Genomic DNA, 22,697 nt, shown 5'->3' with positions numbered 1-22,697 from the left:
GCGGTCCTCGCCTTTCTCTGGGGGGGTTGTGCGCGGGGGGCCGCGGCAGGCTCGGGCGGCCCCTCCTGCTGCCGCCCCCGGCCCAGGGAGGTGTCTCCCCGCCGCTGCTCCGCCTTTCCCGCTCATCCTTCCCCCGCGCCGGTGCCAGGCCGGGGCTCCCCTCCCCACCATCCCCCGGGGGAGGCGGCGCATCCCGCATCCCCCGGAGGGGAGCGGGCGCGGCGCTGCCCCCCGGCTCGGCGCACGGGGACGCGGCGGGGCTGGGAGGAGGAAGCGACGCCCTCCCCTTCCCTCCCCTCCTTACCCCGCCCGTCCCTCCCTCCCTCACGGTGCTGGCGGCGGCTCCTCCTCCCGCGTGTGACCCGCTGCCGCATGTGAGCGGGGAGGAGGGACGGCGCCGCGCGGGCCCCAGTGTGGCGAAGGCAGCGGCGGCGGGAGGAGGAGGAGGAGGAGCGGGAGCCTCACCGCTGGGCCCCGCCGGCGCCCCGAGCCCGCCGGCGCCCCCCATGCCCGTGTGGTGCTGCCGATGCTCCTTGGCCGGTCACTTCAGGTGAGGCGGCGGGGGAGAGCGGCCGGTGGATCAGGGCGGCTGCCCGCCGCCCCCTCCCCGGCGCGGGAGCCGGGCCGCCGGGGGAGCAGGGTGAGGGGGCCGGGCGGGGAGCGCAGCCGCGGCCGCCGCCACGGTGCTGCGGCCTCCGCGGGGCTGCTGCGTGGCTCCGGGCGGCCGCGGCGCTCCGCGGCCTCGCACGCCCCCTCCGCTGCGCCGCTGGCTGGATGCGCCGGCGGGCGGAGGCGCTTGGCGGGCGTAGCGCGGGGCCGGCGGCGAGGGGATGGCGGTGGCGCCCCGAAGGGCGCGCTGTGACCTTGGGCGACGCTGCGCGCAGCCTGGGCTGGGAGGAACTGGGCGCCTGATGATGCTCGGTTTCTCTTCGGGGTTCGTGGTGCGGCCCCGTCGGGGATCCCGGCCCTGGTGCGCATCGCTCGTCTCGGTTACTTAAAAAAAAACTCCAGCAATCTGACGGTGTTAAATTTGCTTCCCAAAGTCTGAGCTTGAGACCAAATTCAAATTCCTTTTATATAACGAGTTTTCTGTTAACCACCCACTACAGTCAGTTTACTTAATTTTTTGCTAAAAGCATGTCGGGGATTCTAGGATCTTGCAAAACTGCTACCTGAAAAAGGCACCTCTTATTTTAATAACTTGCAGTAAATTAAGACAGTTAGTGTGAAAGAATTAGTCTTTTTTTTCTGAAGGGAGAAAAACGTTTACGTATATGCTGTGTTTTTTCTCTTAATGGCTTTTTCACATCAAACAAAAATAAAAGTAATTGACTAAAAAGCACTAAAAAGCACAAAAAAAATTGTGAACAGTTGTAGAATCTAGCTGTTTGACAGAATGTAATTTTCCAGGTTATTTGGTGTGACCAGCATAAGGTAAACTAAGCCCTAGCCTTGGAACTGACTCATCTTTTTGCCCACTTGCATCTCTGCAGGACTGGAGCCATAAATATTTTTACCAAAGCCCCATCACTGCGAAGCTGTCTACCATGAGTTTTTATCAATATAAAAACTTCTGGTACTTGATGGCTTTCAGTGTTTTTCAAAGGTTAGGAAGTTGGTGGTGTTAGCGGCTCCTAACTTAGGATCTGACTGAGTTCTGGTATGATGTTCTTGCAAAAGAAGTACATGCTCCTGACAACAGTCCTTCATCTGCTTCATGTGCACAGTAGCTGAGAAACTGCGCCTTGTATGCAGACATTTCTATGCAAAATTAGATTCTGCGCTGTACCAGGTAGGTAGGTTGTGATACGCTACCTAAGCCGCACAGGAGCAACATTTTTATTGTTAAAGATTCTTTTGTAGCCTGCAGCACTGTGCATATATCCCATAAAAGAGGTTTTGAAATGTTTCTTTTGGCTTTTATCTTCCATCTAGCACAGCAAGTATATTAAAACCACACTGGAACATGCATGCTCTCTTTAAGCCTGTACTTTGCAAAGCATAGTGTAGTATTGCCTTAGTTAACTTTTAGCAAAGGCTGGAAAATCATATGGTCTACCTGTGCCTATCTAAAAGCGGAGCTGAAAAAAGCAGTATGATAATTAGATATCCTCTCTCTGCCTTCTACTTGTCTTCATCTAACTCGAGCTGTATGTTATGCGTCTCCAAGATCACGAAGAGCTAATGCACATTGAGCTGTAATCAAACAGTAAGCACGTAATTTGCAAACTTTTTTTGCTGTAGCGTTTTGTTGTAGATCTAAAGTTCTTGCTTTCTGAAATAAGTACAACCTTAGAATAGCTCCCTACCCTTTTTAACAAGGAAATAACCATCAGAGAGCTATATTATGCTGTGCGCCCATTCTGCTATTTCTGTCTCTAGTGTTACTTCAGACTTCCCCATTGAGGAAAGGCTTTTGAAATACGTAGCAGAGCCTTCAGTGTTGTGGGAGTTGAGGCAGCAAGTAACGTACGTGGCTTCTTGAAGGCCGTGGGAATAGGATCAGTGTCTTACACTTTTGGTCCCATGTAGAAAATAATTCCTGAAATACTAGAATAGTTTTAAGGTATGCAGATTCTTAGGAAATAAATAAGAGTACTTTTATTTATTAAGTTAATTATTAAAATTGTGTTTGTAAAGAGAAAAATGTTTATTTTTAATTAAAAAGCTGCTAAGTCTTTATTTTGAGGACTTAATAAAATAACTGCCAATAACAGACTATTTTTAATTTGCCCCTGCCTTTCTGGCTAGACAGATTGTGCGTGCTTCTTCAATGACCTAGAAAGGCTTCAGAAAGGGCTCCTAAATAATGAAGCAGCAAACAATATAAAAGAATTCTTCGTAGTCTAGAAGCATATTTAGACACTGAAGAGTTATGAGGGGAACCTACGTGGATGTTGCAGAGAAAGGACTGAGGAATCTAGGAAAATGACTAAGGGTGAAAGCAGTCTGCCGCGCAGTAGCTGACCTGACTGCATGGCGATTCCTTTTGTAACAAGTTCTCTTGTAACAGTGGTAAAATGGGCTGTGTCTAGGGCTGACAGGGATCACGCTTTTCTCCATCTTCACACTGCTGCCAGCTTTAACCAGCCTTACTTCTACCCGAACAGAAATTTGTTGAGGCAAAGTCCTCTGTGCTCAGTAGGTAGGAGGGGATGTGAACGGCTGCTGTTGTACCTTAGCTACTCCTTCAGCCTTTGGCTGGCCTTAATGTTGTTAATTGGCTAGGCAATGTGTAGCTCTCCTCTTTTGATAAGGATAATGAGGAATGAGTTCTGCTGTGTGTGGGATCAAAATAGTGCTTGTTAGTTATACTTTGGCTTTGTATAAACTGAAATTAGAAAATCTGCATCTCTGCAGAGCCATCTGTGCCTTTTTGTTATCCTTCTGTAGACTTTCTAGGGGAAGGTGGACTTTTTAAAAATCTTCTGTTAGAAAAGCTGTGCAGAAGAGTAAAATTTTGTAGATTGGATGAAGCGTGTCTGTTTTGGTGTCCTGGTTTCGGCTGGGATAGAGTTAATTTTCTTCCTAGTAGCTGGTACAGTGCTATCTTTTGGATTTAGTATGAGAATAATGTTGATAACACACTGATGTTTTAGTTGTTGCTAAGTAGTGTTTACGGTAGTCAAGGACTTTTCAGCTTCCCATGCTCTGCCAGGTGCACAAGAAGCTGGGAGGGAGCATAGTCAGGACAGCTGACCCAACTGACCAATGGGTTATTCCATACCATATGACATCATGCTTAACATATAAAGCTGGAGGAAGAAGAAGGAGGGGGAGGACGTTCGGGGTGATGGTGTTTGTCTTCCCAAGTAACGGTTACGCGTGATGGAGCCCTGCTTTCCTGGAGATGGCTGAACACCTGCCTGCCGATGGGAAGCAGTGAATGAATTCCTTGTTTTGCTTTGCTTGCTTGCGCGGCTTTTGCTTTACCTATTAAACTGTCTTTATCTCAACCCACGAGTTTTCTCACTGTTACCCTTCCGATTCTCTCCCCCATCCCACCAGGGGGGAGTGAGCGAATTTAGATGACAGCTGGGGTTAAACCATGACATTAGGTCGCGGTTTTGCCAATTCCATAACTCTTAAAGTAAAGCATTAAAAGCAACTTTATTTTTGAAGAGACTGTTCTGACAACAGTTCAACGGTTTCATTTTAGTTTTCTCCCATCTGTCCTTCTTAATTAGAAGTTACAGCGGCCCTGAAACCGAAGGACAGCTTTTGAATTCCTTCGTCCAGTATTTTGGCGACAGCCTTGGGAGGAAGGTTAAAAGAATGCCTTTAATTGAAGAAACTGTTCTGCCTGGGGACTCCCTCCTTACTCTGCCTGTAGTAATAATAGGTGAGTTTTTTCACTTTTTTAAGATTCTCTGTCACTGCCATTGCCTTTATAGACCTGCTGCATGAAGTCATTTGTCATTAAATAACTAATGCTTAGCATCCTTACAGTGAAGATGTTTATTAGAGTAAAACAGCTGTTGTAATTTTATGGTACTGTTATTAATCACATTAAGGGACTTGGTATTGGAGTGTATTTGAATTCAAATTGTGCTTTGACAAAATTATGTGGCAGCAGATACGTGAGTCTTAACACAAGAACTGTTTTGATTCAGGTTGCATGGAGGTTGTTGGTGGTGCACCGGTAGAAATTTGTGGGGTCAGATGGGACAGTGAAAAGCATAATGTAAAATGTGTGCTGTATGTTGGTTAGATGCTAACCTCTCTCATTAATTGCCTTTTTCTTTGTTGCATCCATCACTAATGTCTGAATATTGTCCCATCTTTTCCAAAATGAATCCAAGTCAATTTAAAGTCAGTTTAAAACAGTAAATTGTAGTCTTGATTAAATAGTTAAAGGCCTGTATTTGCAAAATCTTGCTGAATGACAGGAGAGCAGAGGGAGCGGGCTCCTTAGGTACACAGCTTAATTGAGAGTGCCAGGATGATTTGTATTGGGCCAGGGTTTGTCAGCAACAGCTGGTCCACAGCTCCTTATCGCCATGACTTGATGAGGGGATAAAGAAAAGATCTGGAGTAAAGGAGGTTTTCAATAATCTAGTCCAAAGCTGTTGGGACTACAGCAAACCAACAGCTTTAATTGTACCTGCAAACAAGCAGAGATTCCAGAGAATGGTGTTTCAGTGTAATGTGCTCACAGTAAATCTCCTCAACTTTGAAAGGCTGGTGTTTGTACGGTGCCTGTTCTCAAAGGTCTCTACCTGATAGCTTAAAATAGTGCTCATGTAATATACTTACGTGGATGTGACAGACGTGAATCACTTGCTAAGTTCTGCATCATAGTCGAAGAGCAACAGTTTCCTGGCATTTTGTCAACCTTAGTATAGGTTTGCCATATGGTTAATGACTCAGTTTTCACTGTTTAGTTTTGCAAATATACATTATGCAAATACCTGTGCTCAATACTTATTTTGTCTAGAACGCCTTTCTATGTGCTGACACCAAACACAGCTGCCTTGACTATTTCTCCTTGAAAAACAAATACGTTGCCCAAATGCTTTTTCACAGATACATTTGAGACACTTCACAAGCTGATCCTCTCCATTGGCAGCCTATTATCACTAATTCATTGGCTGTCTGAAGAGCCTTAGAAGGGATCTAAAATGATGTAATAATGTAGTAGAAGAATATAAAAATAGTTGTCGTTCCCCCCATATACGCGCACACACACACACACTGGTTTAATCTTCTCTGTGTGATTCCCGTATACTGGAGTTAAACGTTCTTTTTGCTTCCTAGTACCATCTTCTTCTCATTGCTCTATTTTATTAATCAGAAAGAAAAAGATGGCACATGTGTAAGTAGTTAATTAATGATGAAACAATAACTTCTGTTGCCCTTTCTTTAACTTCATCATCCCCTTTTTCTCCTATATGTTGCCTAGTTTAAAATTTGATTCTAAGCTTGTGCTGCATATTGTTCTGCAGTTCTGCGTAGAGTACTAAGCTGCTGTGGTATTACTACGTAACTTTTGTGCTGTACCTGTTTTCTTCAAGAAATCGGGAAGAAACGGATACATGCCATTTGAATGAGTTGGGATTGAAGGATTTCATACTGGAGCTCTACGTCTAGAGGATGTTCTGTGCTAAACACTTTCATCTTCTGCACTAGTTTTGATCATTACTGTGTAAACACAATGTTTTAAATTTTCTTCCAAATAACAAGGCTGTTATGATGTTTGAAGTTGATTATTTGCTTTAAATTTAGACACATATGTAAAGATGATTGTACTGTAGTTTACTGTTGATCAGGAGAAGCTTCTGCTGCTATTCAATCAAAATATTAACTGCTGCTTAAATGAACAGGGCCATGGGGTTTTGTGATATATTGATTGTATATCTAAAGTATAATAGTAATATCTCTCAGTTGCAATCAGAGCCGTTATTGGAGGCGTTGTGTGTAAATAAAGAGCAAACTCATCAGGTATAAAGTTCTCATTTCAAAAAGATTTTTCTCTCCCCCCACTACCCCCCCCAAGGATTTTTTTAGAAAATCATAGCAAGTCTAATTGCAGACCTTGCTGCTGAACCTTAATCTTGTGTGTTCTTGAGAGCATATCCACAAGGGAATTTCTTTCCCTTGGACTCAGTCTGCTCAAAGAATAGGAACTAGGTTTGGATCGGCTCTCTAGATGGTCCCAGGGGAGGGGCTAGGGAGCTCAGTGACAGTAATTCACCTTAACTTAATCCTGTCCTCAGTAATTTCCTTGGCCCTTGCCAGCCTTTGTTTTGGCAACTTCTGTTATCCATTTGGTTTTTTTTAGTCTTACCCAGCAGGAGTAATCTTTAGCGTGGCATCCTTGGATATGGCACGCATTTTTCTCTTTCCATTATGGACTAGCTTCCTTTACAGCCCAGTAGGAAAAAAAAATCTAGCTATGCACTTGTAAAAAGAAACAATTTTTTTTACTATGCATGAGATACAATTCTAAAAATAGTTAAGAATTTACTCAGTCATGGGAATGCTTGTGAACTATAGGTAGATTAGAGTGTTTTCCCAGCTTCATATGATTTTGTTACAGACCGTTTCAATGTATTGTTAAGGTTCTCTCTCACATCCATGTCCAACATGGCCAGTGGGTGACTGGAAGGGCTTGCATCAGGCTTAAGCTTTAAATTAATTCCTGGACTATCTCATGCTGGTCTCTTTGTGGGAGGGTAGAACAGTGTGAGAGTAAAGAGCATTTTTCGCTGTCTGAAAGATTCCTTAACTGTCTTTTTTGTAAATAGAAAAATAAGAATGCAAGTGGTTTGGGAAATAATATAGGCAGGATCACCAATATTTAAATTTTTTGTTACAGACTTTTGATTTAACTGTCTTGGAGATCCTAGTGATGGAAATCCATGGCTTTCCTAGACAGTCTTTTTCCAGTTCTTTATGGTCCTTACAGTACACAGGCACTCTAATGCCTTTATTTTTGCCTCCACATTCTGGTGCAAAACCGAGATTGTTTGGTAAAAGCCTTTAAGGGACTCATTGTGCAGTCTCACATACTTGTTCATGTTCTAGGCCTTGGGAGAAAACATGCTGATTGAAGATTTTTTACAACTTAGCAGTCTCAGCCTTTGAAGAGCTCATCTATAGTGAGCCTACATGATTTTCTTGTAGCCCATGGCTGTGATTGGTCAACACGCTCAGCATTGTAATAAAGTATGGGATATAACGCTACTGGGGACCAGAGTGATGAGTGTAGCTTGGTGGAGGAGAAAAAAGAGATCTGATGTATGAAGAGACTGGGAATGAACAACGTCTCAGCAAACTGATGGGGGGATTTAGGGACTGGGAAATCAGAAAAGCGAGAAGTCAGGCATTGGAAAAGTGGGATTGGAAACAGGTGATGGAAATAATGTGTGCAAAGGTGATGGGGAACAGGAAACGACGGGTGAACTCTTGAGATCAAGAGTGGAAACAGTAGAAAGTAAGAGCTAACATCCTAACAATGAGTGCTATATAAAAATAGGAATGAATTAGTAACTTTATGTTTAGCCCAGAATTGGAATAGTGTGTGGTAAATACCATGTGTGGCACTCTCGATGGAAAACAAAGACAAAATACTGAATAGTGCCTCATTAGGAGAACACCGCTCTTCATTCAGTTAATGAGGAAGAGGAGCTATAGAAATAACAGTACATAGTCACACGTTTAAATTCTGTATCATAGCACATACTTTTCTGACTTTAGCTTTCCCTTGCTTTTGATATCTGACTTTGCAACATGAGCATTACTTCTGTATTTGCATGTTATAAATATGGTCCCCTACTTTGTTTAATCCTAGACAAACAAATAGAAATAATTACCTTACGGTAACATTTTGGTCCCATCCATTTCATACCTTTAATAACAATTTGAAAATAAGTTAGTCTACTAAAATTGCAATAATGCCCATAAAGGAATTATAAACTGTTACAAAAAGATTATAGGAGGATGTCTGAATTTATAATATTGCTGAACGATGAAAGTGGTCTTAAATGAGTTTCTTGTGCTTTACGACTTACCTACTGTATCTGTCTTCACTCAGCTTTTACGTAGCTGTTGTGCTGTGTCTGTAGCTTCTCATCTGACTTGCACAGTCTTCAGCTTTCTGCTTGTCTCTTTTTCTTCATTTTTATTTTATGATCAGATCTGAAGAGCATATACTCTAGGTTGCCTTTCTGTTCTGTGTTTTACAGTACCCAGTGTAAGTGGCAACACAAAGTTGTAAGAAGGCAATAATATTCAGATATCACTGTGATGGACAGGCAGACTAGATCTTATCCATCAGATCATTTTCACACAAGAATAGTGAATTTGACATAATTAGGAAATTCCTTTATATGCATTTTATTTCATGACATGTAAACAGTCATTCATTTCTTGTTACCTGAAAAACGTTTTGCTCCGTTTATTTGGAGGAAGTTCCTATGGTAGGTTTTATTTTACTGCAAAGTTTATAAGCTGCTTTGAATCAGGACAGTATCACATTATACTACTTTAGTATGATTTTGTTGCTGCTTATTTAGTGACTTAAAAACTTTAGGCTTTGACATTTTTACTAAAGCAGTAACTTCTTTCTTTAATAGGAAATGGACCTTCAGGAATTTGTCTTTCTTACCTGCTCTCTGGATACAGGCCATATTTATCTCCTGAAGCTATACACCCGAACCCCATTCTACATACGAAATTAGAAGAAGCTCGACATCTTTCCATTGTTGATCAAGTAAGCTTTGAATCATCATAGAATCATAGACTGGTTTGGGTTGGAAGGGACCTTAAAGGTCATCTAGTTCCAACCCCCCTGACACGGACAGGGACACCTTCCCCTGGACCAGGTTGCTCAAAGCCCCATCCAACCTGGCCTTGGTTGCCATCTTGTCTAGCTTTTTTCCCTACTGCAAGCTGGATTATGAAACAGTAGGCTTTCTTTAATGATCCTGTTTAAAATGCTTTTGCAACGTACATAAGTAGTGCCATAGACAAAAAAAGACTTAATATTCTCACCCCACAAAGAATTAGACCACAGTAAAGCTCAGTAACTGTATGGCCTCAAACAACTAGCTTTATCTCTTGGCCTCTGTTTTTCCTACCTGTAAAATAAAGAGCATTATATACCTTCTTCAATGGCTTGTAACAAATTATATATAGGGCACTTCAGATGAAAAGCAATGCATTTTAAGAACTGCTTATCCAAAAAAATTATGGAGATTGCATTGTGAAGAACCAGCCCACTTACCTAATTGTATTTCTAATGCATTAATAAGTTACTGTGTTATTCTGTTAATTTAAGTAGAATCAACTCCATTAGACCATTAGATCCAATCCTGGGGCGTGTGGTGGTTTTTGTGGTTCTTGAGGTCTTTTTGTTTGTGAAATCTGCCCTTTGTTGTGTTCTTACTACTTGCCAAAAGTGTCTAAAGCAGCACTTGCTCGGGGAGTAGCTGATGCAGGAATTCCAGCTTTCATGTACTAGGACGTTTGGGCACTATCGTAGAAGAACACATGCCGCTAACATACTTCAAGTACACATATACTTCAAGTGAAAATCTTCCTAAATAGCACAATTCTCATTAAGACTTCATTTTTTAGTAACATTAGGAATGTATATCCTCTATAAACACAATCCATTTTTCTTTTCTGAACAGTATGCATCCTTCAGTGTTTGTGTTGCTCTCAATTGCTTTTGTGCTGTATTTGTTATTTGCATATACATCCAATCTTTCTATCTATCTCATTTGATTAGTTAAATCTTCTCTATTATTTTTCTCCCCACTTGTCCATTTGTTTGCCATGTTATCATGGTTTCCTGCTCACTTCACTGTATTCCTGATGGAGTACTCACAACACTATCACTAACTCTATTGCCTGTGTGACTAATTTATTTGAAATACAAACACGCATATGTGTTTGTAGTGGGGAAGCAGGGTTGCTTTTATGTAATGTTGACCTCAAGTCTCAAATTTTATTTTTTTGGCAGGAGAGTAAGTTACCTAAGCTTTTGGCTACAGATGTTTCATGTACTTCATCCTCTGACGACCCCCTGAGATTTTCCCAATTTAGGAAGCTAAACTGTCTTGTCTTTGTCAGCAAAAATTGGCCTTATGGCCAATTCTTTCTTCAGATCTCTATTCTGTCTTCAAATATTTGCCATTGCATCGCGAAGTTTTTGGAACACGGCGGGTTAATAGATGCTGAAATGTGAACGTTTTAAAAAGTTGTAGAAATTGTTCTCGACATAACTGCTTTGTAAAATAAGCCTAGTTTTAATTAATTTTAAAAATAATACTTATAATACCTCCATTATTTCAAAATATAATAAAGTTAGTGGTGGACCTACCTAAGAGCTGTCAAAGGAACTTTTTCTACTCAATCTTTAAAACTTAAGGGTTTTAGATTCCAATTTTGCTTTATCAAAATGTGCCTCCTAGAAATACTAGCAATTCTTTGTTAAAAGCAGTCCGCTATCTATAAATATAAATGTTACTAAGTTGCTCTGATCTCTGAATATTTGTCCCTATATTTCTTTTTCTACAATTAATTTCAAATACTGACGTGCCCCAGTATTGCTGTGTTATTAACATGTAATTTTTAAAGGAGTGAAATATATTATCCAGAGTTACAGAAGAACCGAATCATGGCAGTTATTTCTGAAAAGTGTTGTGTTTGAATCTCTACATTAAATACTTATCTCTACTTCAAATGCAACTTGAACTAATTGTCTTTTCTTTTGAAATTCAACTTCTGTATATTGGAACAGCATGATGAACAGTAAAAGTTGCATGAACAGATCAAACTTTCTTTCGTACTTTAGGATCTGGAGTACTTGTCTGAAGGCCTCGAAGGACGCTCTTCAAACCCAGTTGCAGTGCTTTTTGATACACTGCTTCATCCTGATGCTGACTTTGGGTATGACTACCCACCGGTTTTGCACTGGAAGCTAGAACAACATAATTATATTCCCCATATAGTGCTTGGTAAAGGACCACCTGGTGGGGCTTGGCATGTGAGTAAAAATTTCATAGCGCTTCCAGGGTAACTTGATAATTTTGTGGTTTGGGGGTTTTCTTACTATCTAAGGTTGTTTTAGATGGTAATGGCAATTGCAGTTTCAACTGGTCTGTTACCAAAGCCCAAATATGTTAGAATGATGCGAAAGGAAGGAAAAAGTTATCCTTAATTTGGGGATTTGTGACCATGACCGCTGTCTTATGTGGTTTTTATTAGTTTTAGTTCAATGAATTATAATGAGTATTTTCTATTACTTTTTTCTCCTGTCTTTGCATTGTTTCCAGGTGCTTTTTATACAAAATCTTAATGTTTATATCCTGTTGGTTTCAGACTTTTTTCTTCTTGTTTTGTATTTTAAATAACTTGCCTTTAGTTTCCCTTTCACTTGTTCTCTCTTCACCTTCTGCTTTATTAGATCATGTGGTTGCTCCTTAAAATAGTATCTAACTGTAACATGAAAAGTAGTTCATCAACACTTCATGTAATGTCCTGGTATTATGTTATGTTCTGGTATTTTATTGCTCTAAAGGAATACAATGAGAAGAACTTCACTGTGTTCTACATAAATGCATCTGTTTGAAATGTATCTGGTCATGCATCTTGTTTTTTTCTCCGTAGTCCATGGAAGGCTCTATGCTAACAATCAGTTTTGGAGACTGGATGGAATTGCCTGGCCTCACCTTTAAGGAGTGGGCAGCTAGCAAACGCAGGTAAAGATACTGCATAATGTGTTTGGAAAATGTAGTTGCTGTAAGAAGCCAGATAACGTTATTTTAAGAACTGGAAAACATTCAGACTTCATTGTTCACGGGAGGGCTTCTTGTTTTGTTTATTAAATTGCCTGATGGCACTGGAAATGAATCTGCTGTGTGTACTCTGATGGGAAAAAAGTGGACAATGGTTGGCCATTGCATAATTGCTTTGAGTGTATCGAAAGCATTCGTACTAGCAGTGGCGTGTTTTAGCAGCATTTCACAAAGAAGCGCTGTTACTGTAAGCAGTTTTGATCGGAGTTGAGGGAAGATTGAGGGAGGAATTTAAAACCTACGGAAGTATTGGAAGTTCCTCTTTCAATATGGATGCAATTTAAGTTGCTGTGCACACTAGCTTTCTTGTAATTCAGGAAGTTGCATATTTCGGTATTTGCTTTTACAGGCAAAGCTGCAGCATCTGAAATTGCTGTCTATGAATTTTAATTTTAAGAGCATAATTCAGTATTTCCCTATGTTATTTTCTAGTAGTAAGTTTCTTGGAAAAAGTTTAGAGAAGAAAAACTAGTCTCGTACAGGCTCGCTGTTTTTACTTCATTATACAGTTAGTTTACAAAGGTCCGTGTCAGCAGATGAACCTAGCTATACATAAGCTTTTTCTAAAATTTTAATTTTCCTGACTTTGTTCTAGCAAAATTAAAGGAAGTTGTTCTTCTACCACGTATGGCAAAAGAAGTAGTAGAATTACTTGGGCATATGTCTTTAAGGGCAGACTGTTATTCATTTCAAGACAACACTTACAGTGAAGAAACTGTACCTTTGTTCTTTAATCGCTTTCTTAGATAACCACAGTAATCTTGCCTCCTTATTAACTGAAATCCCATAAGCTGCTTATTATCTGAAGCTAATTTGTTTATATTATAGTTTTCAACAATACTAAAACCAGAAATGCTGACCTGTTATACTACAATTAAACAAACATATCTAAAAGTATTGATGATAATGAAAACTTGTAGTCATGTTAAAATAGTTTCCAAAGTTTCCATGTAACAGGTGTCACACTGTCGCATTATCCTCTTCAATAAATATCTCATCAGGATTTTCAGAGTAGTAACCTGAACATTTAAAAGTACATATGCTATTATCTTGTTAATCTATGAGAATGAGTAGCCCAATTCCTTGTAAATATGCTTTCAAGTGTAATTCAGTGGCAATCCTGATGTTCACTGCTGTTTCTTTTGCCTTATTCCTAAAGCTTACTTCTAAAATAGCAGCAAAATTCATGCACCTATTCAAAATAACTGCATTTTCAGCTTATTTTTTTTATAAAGGAGAATGCAATAAACATGAGAAAAGCATAGATGTAATATTAGGATTGCAGTGCAAAAATGTTTTTTATTGGACACTTGGACATCATAATCCTATTTACATAGTTGCATTAAGGTTCTGTGTCATACTTACTTTGTTCATTCCTGTGATACAGAACTACTTAATTTGATACTTACTGAAACTACCTGTACCCAAGGGAGAGATCTTTTGCAAAGTATAATGAAGAATACTTGACTCAGGTAATATATTGAACTTAGAGTTTCAAAATAAGCACTTAACAATTACTATGATATTTGATTACTTATATCCTAAGTAAGTGTATTCTCACTGAGTACAAGTTTAGTCAGCATTGTATAGTTCACAGTCATGATGCTAAACTGGCTTTGTAAAACACTTCCATACAGACCTATAGTGATACTGCAGAGTTTTGTTATGCTTAATTTGTTAATCACCGTAGCACTTTACATTGTAAAGATTTACAACTATTAAAAAAAAAAAGTTAGCTTTGTGTATCAGGAATCAAGAGAAGAAATAAAACAAATTGAATGCATTTGAAGATACTTAACCCAGTGTCAGTTACACTGAGCAGATTCAATCCTCTTAAATTTGACTATCGTGTGGTATGTCATATATGATATTCAAATTACCGACAAGGTCCAAATATTAACTGGAACCATTCGATTTTGTTTCAGAAATATAAAGAGTGATCGAGTAATGCCAGAGGAAATAGCTTGTTATTATAAACACTATGTTACAGTCATGGGCCTCCAAAAGAATTTCAGAGACAATGTTTACATAACATCAGTATCCAGGCTTTACCGAGGAAAGGATGATGAAGATAGAAGTCAACTAAATGAAAATATTTCAACACAGCATTTGGAAATGGAAGATGGACAGAAATCACTGATTAAGAGAAACTGGGAAGTCAGAGGTTATCAGCGAGCAACAGATGGTTCTCATGTGCCCTTCTGCCTCTTTGCTGAGAACGTGGCTCTTGCCACAGGAACCTTTGATTCTCCTGGACGACTACAAGTTGAAGGAGAAGACTTTCCTTTTGTGCTTCATTCCATGTCTGACTTCGGAGCTGCTATCAGCAAAGGAAAGTTACGTGGGAAGGCAGACCCTGTGTTAATTGTGGGTGCTGGACTTACAGCAGCTGATGCAGTACTGTGTGCCTACAACAACAACATCCCAGTTATCCATGTGTTTCGTAGAAGAGTTACCGATACAAGTCTAATTTTCAAACAGTTACCTAAAAAGCTTTACCCTGAATACCATAAGGTCTATCATATGATGTGTACTCAGTCACATACTGTGGACTCTAATCTACGTTCTGCTTACACTAGTTTCCCTGAACACAATGTACTTTCCTTCAAGCCTGAAATGAAATGTGTTCTTCAGAGTGCCTCTGGACTGAAGAAAATTTTGAAGTTTTCTGTAGCCTTAGTTCTGATAGGTTCTCACCCAAATCTTTTTTTTCTAAAGGACCAAGGACATAGCATAGGTCATCACTCTAATCAGCCCATCACATGCAAGGGGAATCCTATAGAGATTGATCCATACACTTACGAATGCACTAAAGAAGCTAACCTCTTTGCTTTAGGTCCTCTGGTGGGAGACAACTTTGTACGGTTTTTAAAAGGAGGTGCATTGGGCATTGCACGATGCTTGGCAATAAGACAAAAGAAGAAACATGAATTGATTGAAAGTGGGGATGGAGGAGGTGATGGGGTACCATAAATGAGACATTAGGAACTTTCACATACAGGATTACAGATGTAGTCTAACAGAACACTCACTGACAGCGAAAGTTGATAGCAGTCACATTTCTGTTGTATACAAGTAACCTGCGCTTGTATTGCTTGGTAAAGGATGCTGATACTACAATACTTCACCTTTTCAAAATACAAAACAATTGATCTGCTATTACAACTGATCTCTACTCAACTGGAATTACTTCCAGATAAACAGAAAATGAGACTAACTTACATTGACCTACCTGTCATCTCTCGCTCAGCTAAAAGAGCAGGCTTCCTCTGGGAAAAGCAACGTCTACCAGAGTGGCTTTACATTTTAGTGTCAAATGTGACAAAATATTTTTATCATGAAATTAAAATAACTTCTAAAAGCAGAAAGCTTGCTTAGTACAAAGTGATTCTTGGTCCCAAAGCAAATTTGGAGCCTTCTGCTTGAAACAAGGATTTTATTTATTTGCCATAGTAATACTTGGAATGAGCACTTAGTAAAATTATTTTTACTATAAGAAGGATTTCTGTAAGCAAGAAGTATTCCTCAACAGTTATAAATTATCCTATTTGATAATTGCAGTAAAAGAATAAGCATTCCCATTTAATCTTTAAAGCATGATTTGACACAATCCATTAACGTTTTTTCACACTATGCCTAGAGTTGGGTGAGTGCAGAAGGACTAACATGGGATGTTCCCCTACAGTGATATGTACATTCTGAGAATACTCATTAACATAAACAATAAAGTACTGATGTAAGTGCTCTTATTACAGTGTCAATATAATGAATATCTAGTGTACTACTGAAAAATTAAGTACATGAGAAAAAGCAAGGTTTTTGTGCTTCCTAGCCCAGGAAGACGGAATGGGATCACTTGACTGATGAAGGTGGGTGATAGATATTCTCATCTCCCATTTGACCAAGTATTGGTTATTTCTCTTTTTTTCTAGAGCGGCATGTAACACTAAAACTATTTTAGCCTGCAGGTTTTGAAACTTGAGAAAGGCTTATATCTCTCAGCCAGCTAAAAAATAAACAAACCAAACCCAAAACAAACATGCCATAGTTCCTATATATCTTAAAGCTTGTTATGAAAGACAAAGACTTAACATGTACCTACCTCTGAATTGAAGTTTCATCTTTCTGCTCCATAACATAAAACCTAGATTTCATTTGCCGGGTTTTAGAGTAGGTAGTTTACCTAAACACACTCATGGGTTATTCACCTTAGTGAGGTAAGCAACAGCTAGTTAGAAAACTTAAGTTATCTTCCAGAACTCTCAATAGACCAAGTGGTTGGTTTTAGCTAATTTATTACCAAACACTTTAATTCAGGTCCAATGTGATGGAATAGATGTTACTTAATTTAATTTTTTGTTTGGGGCTTTTTTGTGTTGAAGAACGTTATGTTAGTTTAAGGTATTGTATTTGCATGATTAGAATCTCTGTATTAGAACTTGAACAGATTTTAAAGAGGAAATTAGGCTTAGAGTTTGTGAAACTGCTAGTGCTTGCTGGTTTCCCAGCTGTCTAACTTTCGTAAGTTGTAGATACCTATATGCAATAAATGCCTGTTTCTGTGCCTACTGAATTATGGGGTTCTGTGGCAACTGCAGGCCTTTATGCATCTGAGTAAGTTACTCAGACTTTGGACATAGAAGTTGAAAAGGTAAAGTATGCAAGGATTAAAATGACAGTGTTTTCAATGAAAGTCCAAAGTAATTGATGAAATGATGCTACTAATAATAATTTTTAGTTTAGAGCCAACTTAATTGCATAAAAAGAAACACAGATTAGGCAAAACTTATATTAATTTCTGCATTGCCTACATGGTTGGATTTAGCCATGCATTGTCAATACTAGTTAAGATAAGATACTTTTTTATACTTATATCTGAGCTGGTTTTAATTATGCTAAATTCTAGGCTTATTTTCTTCATAATTGAATTGAGATGCTATAATTTGCCTTCTTTGGCAGAAACTATATATTTATAGATCTGTCCTAAACCTGTGATACCTAATATTTTTAACTGAGAAATCAGTGTTATAAGTGCTAAATACTTGATTATAGAACTTTATTGCAGTTAATATATTGGGAATACATCTGCGCTGTGATAACATGCCTTCAGTTTTATGTCAAGATAAATGTCCAAATACAACATATCATGGCATGTTACTGCATTTTCATTTGAAACATTTAAAATGCCAACAAAACCAAGGAAGCAATTTACTTAAACAGTTATTTTGCAAAAAAGGGGAGAAAAGCTTCAAACAGGCAAATCTCTAGCCTCAGCTGCTGCAGCTACTTACAGGCTGGCTGTGTTGTAGTGACAAATCTGTAGCAGAGATTTTTGTCCTGTTATTATAGAGGTATCTTTCACTGCAGTATTACAGCACCTTGAGGTTTAACTGCTTTTTTCTTTTACCAATCTTGCCAGTGTTTTTGAGATAAAAAAATCACATGTGAGACCCCTTAGTTGGGCAGAGAATTCTTCTCAGTGAGCCGGTATAAATATATATACTTTTTTCAACCAAAGCTTTACTAAAAAATCATCCTGTTTCTTCTAGAAATTGCTAGTTTTAAAGTTGTAGCTGGACTTTCTCACTTTTGGGTTTCTCATTTTGAGAGAAATTTCTGTTTCTTTCCTCTCTGGTATTTTGAGAGTACAAGAGATGTAAAAATTCAAGCTTTGCCTTAGGATAGTTTTACCTAAAGCATTATATCATACTTACTGCATTTATTGTGGATTAGATGTTGGCACTGAATAGTTGTCTTTTGGGGAAATACTTTGTTTCTCAGATTTAAAAAAAAAAAAACAACACAAACCTATTTGCATTTTCTGGATGTTATAATAGTTCCCAGAAGGGAGACTGCTTCTTTCAGCTCTTCTTTCAGTGAGAAGGATAAGCTTTTAAACATCATGGATTTAAAAAGGATGCTTACTACTTAAGCTTTATTACTAAAATACAGACAGGAAGAATATAATTTTTAGCTAAAGGAATTTAATTTGGATTTTCAGAATTTGTAAAGGTGTATTAATCCATACTGTGTTTTTTCTAATAGGCTAGTGGGAAAATGCCTCTTACATTTGGGTTTGGTTCTTGATGCTGAATGTGTCTCCTAGCTAAATTATTGCTAAGATTATTTTAAGTAGTTGAACTGGATCTAAGATTTGTCATAGCAGATTTCCCTAACAATCATCTGCCTCGTATGTGATTATTTAACAATAGGTGCTTGTTAATGAAGACACCTGACGGGGTGGTAGGAAACAGCACAGCCTTTCTTTTGGTTTTCAGTAGATGATTGACTTCTGCTTAAAACATTTTCCACAAAAGAGTAAGGCTAAGTTTTACCCTGGTGAGTAAACGCAGAAATCCTTCCTGCAAGTAATCCAGAGAGAGTGGTGACAGTAACATTGGATTCTTCTGTCTCTTAGGAAAATACATTGCCTTGGGCTAGCAACCTGGGCTTGCCAGTGAATGCATGGAAAGAATATAGGTTCCAGAAACAGCGCCTATACACTGAGTAAGGGACACCAAAGTGCATCCCACAGCTGTAGGTCCCTAGTCCTCGGCACTTAGGGAATTGTTGGGGTATACTGTATTTTCCTTCTGGCCTGATGAGTGTAGGCACCTTTTTTTTAATGATTAATTTCATAGTGATGGTTGCATAATGAAAAATACGAATTTTGTAGAGGGAAGTGGCTGTAGCTTTCTCTTGCAGCTCAAGAACTGTGAAAAGGCTAGAGCCAGAAATCCAGAGTACTTATGCAAAGCTGGAAGAAATTAAATGAAGACCCAAACTTTGAGGCAGGCCTGACCTGCATATCCAGTTGAAAGGAAGAAAAGGCTATTTTTAGGCCAACTGCTCTTGAGAGAGAAAGGAAGGGTGTAAAATTTGCAAACTTCTCATGAGTCCTCACTGATAACAAGTGATGACCAGTGAGGAACGATGGGAGGAAAGCAGCAAAGAACCTGAGCAATATGAACTGCAAACCTATAGGTGCTGAAGTGAATCCATGCAGCATTGATAGGCTGGTGGTCTCCCATCCTCTTGTGTCAAGATCTGCATACTGTAACTTTAGAGCTCTGTGCTGGAGCTGTTAGTCTAACTTGTTGCCATATATTTTTAATTGGCTATTAACTGAAGTTACACTGAAGTGCAACACATCTGTATGAACTAGAAGCAATTGTATTTGCTCCAGAAAGACTGGATCAGTAAGGTGGTGTGCCAAGAGGTGAGACTTGGTTGCTCTGGTACCGTATTTTCTACTTCTGAGAAAGCAAGTGGGTATTTTCATGCAATAGTGGAATCTGTGCTCTAACAGTGCTAGCTCCCAAACATTTCTAAACAGCAAGAGGTAGCACATGTATGCCCTAAAGGCAGCTGATTATTCAATTTTATTATCGTCCATATAGTAATGATTTCATTTTGAAGAAGTTATGGAACAAAAAATGCTAAAAGGTTTATATTGTTACATTTTAATTTAGATAATATTTTAGAACCTTACAATAACAATGTTCTGTCATCATTTTGGTTTAGTTTTTGAAGTGAGAGCAAGATGGGAACAAGGTACCTTAGCTGATGTGAGAGCTTTTTGGACATTTACTTCCCCCTTTCCCCTTGCCCAACCTGAAAGAAAAGTCATGCTTTGTTTGAAATAACCATAATACCTGGTTCTATTTAGCAGAAACAATGGAAACTGAACCATTCTTTGACAGAGGAAGGAGGGCTTTGGTGACGTTAAGGGTACAAATTTGAAGCTAGGAATTATAAACAGCTCTTTTTTTTTTTCTGAAAAAGACCGTATTTTGGGAAATATGGTACACTTAAGGTGTTTAGCTAATTTTTGAAGCTTGAATTGCACACAGGAAGTGTGAGGTCAAGGATTAATTTGGTGTAAAGAACAAAGATTATGGGGAAAAAAGTGTTACAGTATAATTCAGTAATTATAGTGAAGCTAAGCACTGTTTTAAGGATGGTTTTGTCTTTGCAGACACTATGGAGCATTCCAGCTTAAACAAAGCCTGAACTTGAGTTCACATTACACCTGTCTGCATGCTAGCTGATTTTCTAACAACGATAATTTTGTACTTGTAGGGCATACTAAGCTAAGTTTTATAACCTAGTGGTCATCAGTAGTCATCAAAACCAGGAAAAAAATATACTTTGTGTTCTTAGCTCTCCTATCCTTTTGAAACGACTTGTTCCTGAGACCTAATTTGCACTTTCCTCCTCCATCTCTTTATTCCGAGATCACTGGCAATGTGCAAGCATCAGCCTACATTGCCTACAGTGGATGCTTCAGTAAACAAATACAGCTTCATGTTCCTGGACACTCTCTGTAGACTTACATGCCAGCATAAAGAAAATGAACAACTAGGTTTGTTATGTATTCACAAAATATTATGGAATCCTGGCATTTTTAGGTTCTTTTTTAACTACGTATATAAATTAAAAATAGTTGTCCACAAATCTAAGGCTAAAGACAAGGTGATCAGAGAGATTTGATACAGTTCCAGGGGATACTCTGAGGAGAGGGAAATGGTTCATTTTTCATCAGTTTGTATTCTAGGACCAGCTTCTATGTGAACACTGAGTTACTGCTGTTCAAGAACCGACCCTGCTACCTTACATCTACCTGGCACAATTTGGAAAGTCAATACTCTGATCTTGCCCATTTCTCTGTTAGGTCTGGTATGCTGGTTGTGGAATTCCAGTTCTAAATGAGAGAAAGGCTTATATTGATCTACCTATATTTTTGTTCACACACACGATACACCTGGACTTAGAGATACTACGTAAATGTCATTTCTGTGTGTCATGCCTCAGTATTTCTGCTTTTGCTGGAGTATGCTTGGGTCATACCCTTTTTTTTAGATGAGCAATGTAAACATGTATAGAACATCTGCTGTCAGCTGAAATGTATTCTTCTGAGCTGCAAGAAACTTGTGAGCAAAACCTCAGCTTTGATTAGATGATAAACCTACCTGAGGCTTGCATGCTAATCTTGTTTTATCTTCATGTGTGAGAACCAATGACAGACGGAAGGCTAAAGGAGTAATATTAAAACAGTTGCACCTAGAAGCCAATTATTTTGGTTTGGAGCAATGCGGAACTCTTAAGTCAGAGGAAAAAAACTATAGGGAGAAAGAGGCCTTCAGAGAACTGTAGTGTTCAGGAAGAGGGAAAAGGTGTTGGTTTGCATGGATCTGGTGCTGTAGCCAATGCTTGAGAGAGATTGAGATAGTCAAAGCTGGGGCAGAGTGGTATGGGCAGAGTGCTAAAGCAAATGGCAGGGAAAGTTGCTGGTTAGGGAGATCCGGTTTTGTCTAGCATTTTTATAACTATCTCACTGGAATGTGATGATGGTGGTTATCAAAACACTGTAAGAGGAAGAGTGAGGAATAACTGTAAGGAATACAGTTTAGGTTTTGCCATGTTTGGCTTAAGTTCGAAGGAGATACCAGAACAACCAGAACACAACTGGAAGTCGCTAATTTGGAATTAAACACCAGATGTGGCCAAATGCGACTGCGGGTAGATTCAAGAAATGGAACAGAGCAAGAGAAGGGCGAGTTGCGTGGGAGGGGGGAAAAAGACAGGATAAGAATCGGGACGGAGAAAACACCTGTACAAAACAAACTGGTAATAGGAGTGGGTTGGAGGTAGGTCTATAGCAGAGACTTCAGCTGGTGATCAGTTATGAACTGATGTTTGATGGTAAATGTGGAATAGAGCCTCTTGGACACATCAGGAATGGAGGTAATGAAGGGGGCTTAGCACTCTGGAGGAAGTTGATAGGGAGGTCGGTGGAGGGAAGAAACTGAAACTGACTGTAAACACACTTCCAGAATATAGGAACTGGTGCAATGGCACAGGAGAGGCCAGCCCTGCTGCACCAGCCCCCCCATTCTGGGAGAAAATGGGGAGTAAGGGTAGGAGAAAAAGGGGCAGATAGTCACAGGTGTGAATGGACAGAAATAGAAAACAAACTTCAACAGTGAGAATATCGTGGTAGTCTCGTCAAAAAAGGCAGTGGCTTTCCCAACCGACGTAGGAAAGATGGGAAGTCGGCCGAAACTGGTGTGCATTAAACTGAAAATTAAGATGATGTTCCTGCAGGGATGCAGCACCCATCTTCTATTTTAGTGGTGCATGAAGTAATTCAATCTGCTTTAAACTGTGCTCAGCTAAGCTGCTGAATGCAAGACTGTATTTTAAAAGCCTTGCTAATAAAAAGTATATTTAGTTTATGTATTGTGTGCATCTCCTTCCTGTGAGATAATGCATGCTATAAAAAAGCCATCCTAACAAACCCTCAAACAAACCGTTACACAGAAAAATGCAAGAAACAAGATCTGAAGATAAGTTTCTGCTTAGATTTATTTTTAGGTGAAGAGCAGCATT

The 22,697-nt window shown here is 39.4% G+C and overlaps 1 protein-coding gene across 1 annotated transcript; it reads left to right on the top strand.

The window, feature by feature from the left end:
* Window positions 1-352: 352 nt before the first annotated feature.
* OSGIN2 (oxidative stress induced growth inhibitor family member 2) lies at window positions 353-18,090 on the top strand. Its single transcript, XM_075141525.1, has 6 exons — window positions 353-550; window positions 4,188-4,342; window positions 9,078-9,214; window positions 11,303-11,494; window positions 12,118-12,209; window positions 14,231-18,090. The coding sequence occupies exons 1-6, from the start codon at window positions 507-509 to the stop codon at window positions 15,276-15,278; spliced, it is 1,668 nt and encodes a 555-aa protein (XP_074997626.1). The 5' UTR covers window positions 353-506; the 3' UTR covers window positions 15,279-18,090.
* Window positions 18,091-22,697: the final 4,607 nt, after the last annotated feature.

The sequence above is a fragment of the Calonectris borealis genome, chromosome 2, assembly GCF_964195595.1.
Source record: "Calonectris borealis chromosome 2, bCalBor7.hap1.2, whole genome shotgun sequence".
NCBI classification, from domain to species: Eukaryota; Metazoa; Chordata; class Aves; order Procellariiformes; family Procellariidae; genus Calonectris; species Calonectris borealis.
This window is presented reverse-complemented; position numbering and strand designations above follow the sequence as displayed.

Excerpts from the sequence above, each read along its gene's own strand:
- OSGIN2 (XM_075141525.1), top strand. The coding sequence starts at position 507 with ATGCCCGTGTGGTGCTGCCGATGCTCCTTGGCCGGTCACTTCAG. Across the intron at positions 551-4,187 it reads TCCTTGGCCGGTCACTTCAG|AAGTTACAGCGGCCCTGAAA; the intron begins GTGAGGCGGCGG and ends CTTCTTAATTAG. Across the intron at positions 4,343-9,077 it reads TCTGCCTGTAGTAATAATAG|GAAATGGACCTTCAGGAATT; the intron begins GTGAGTTTTTTC and ends TTTCTTTAATAG.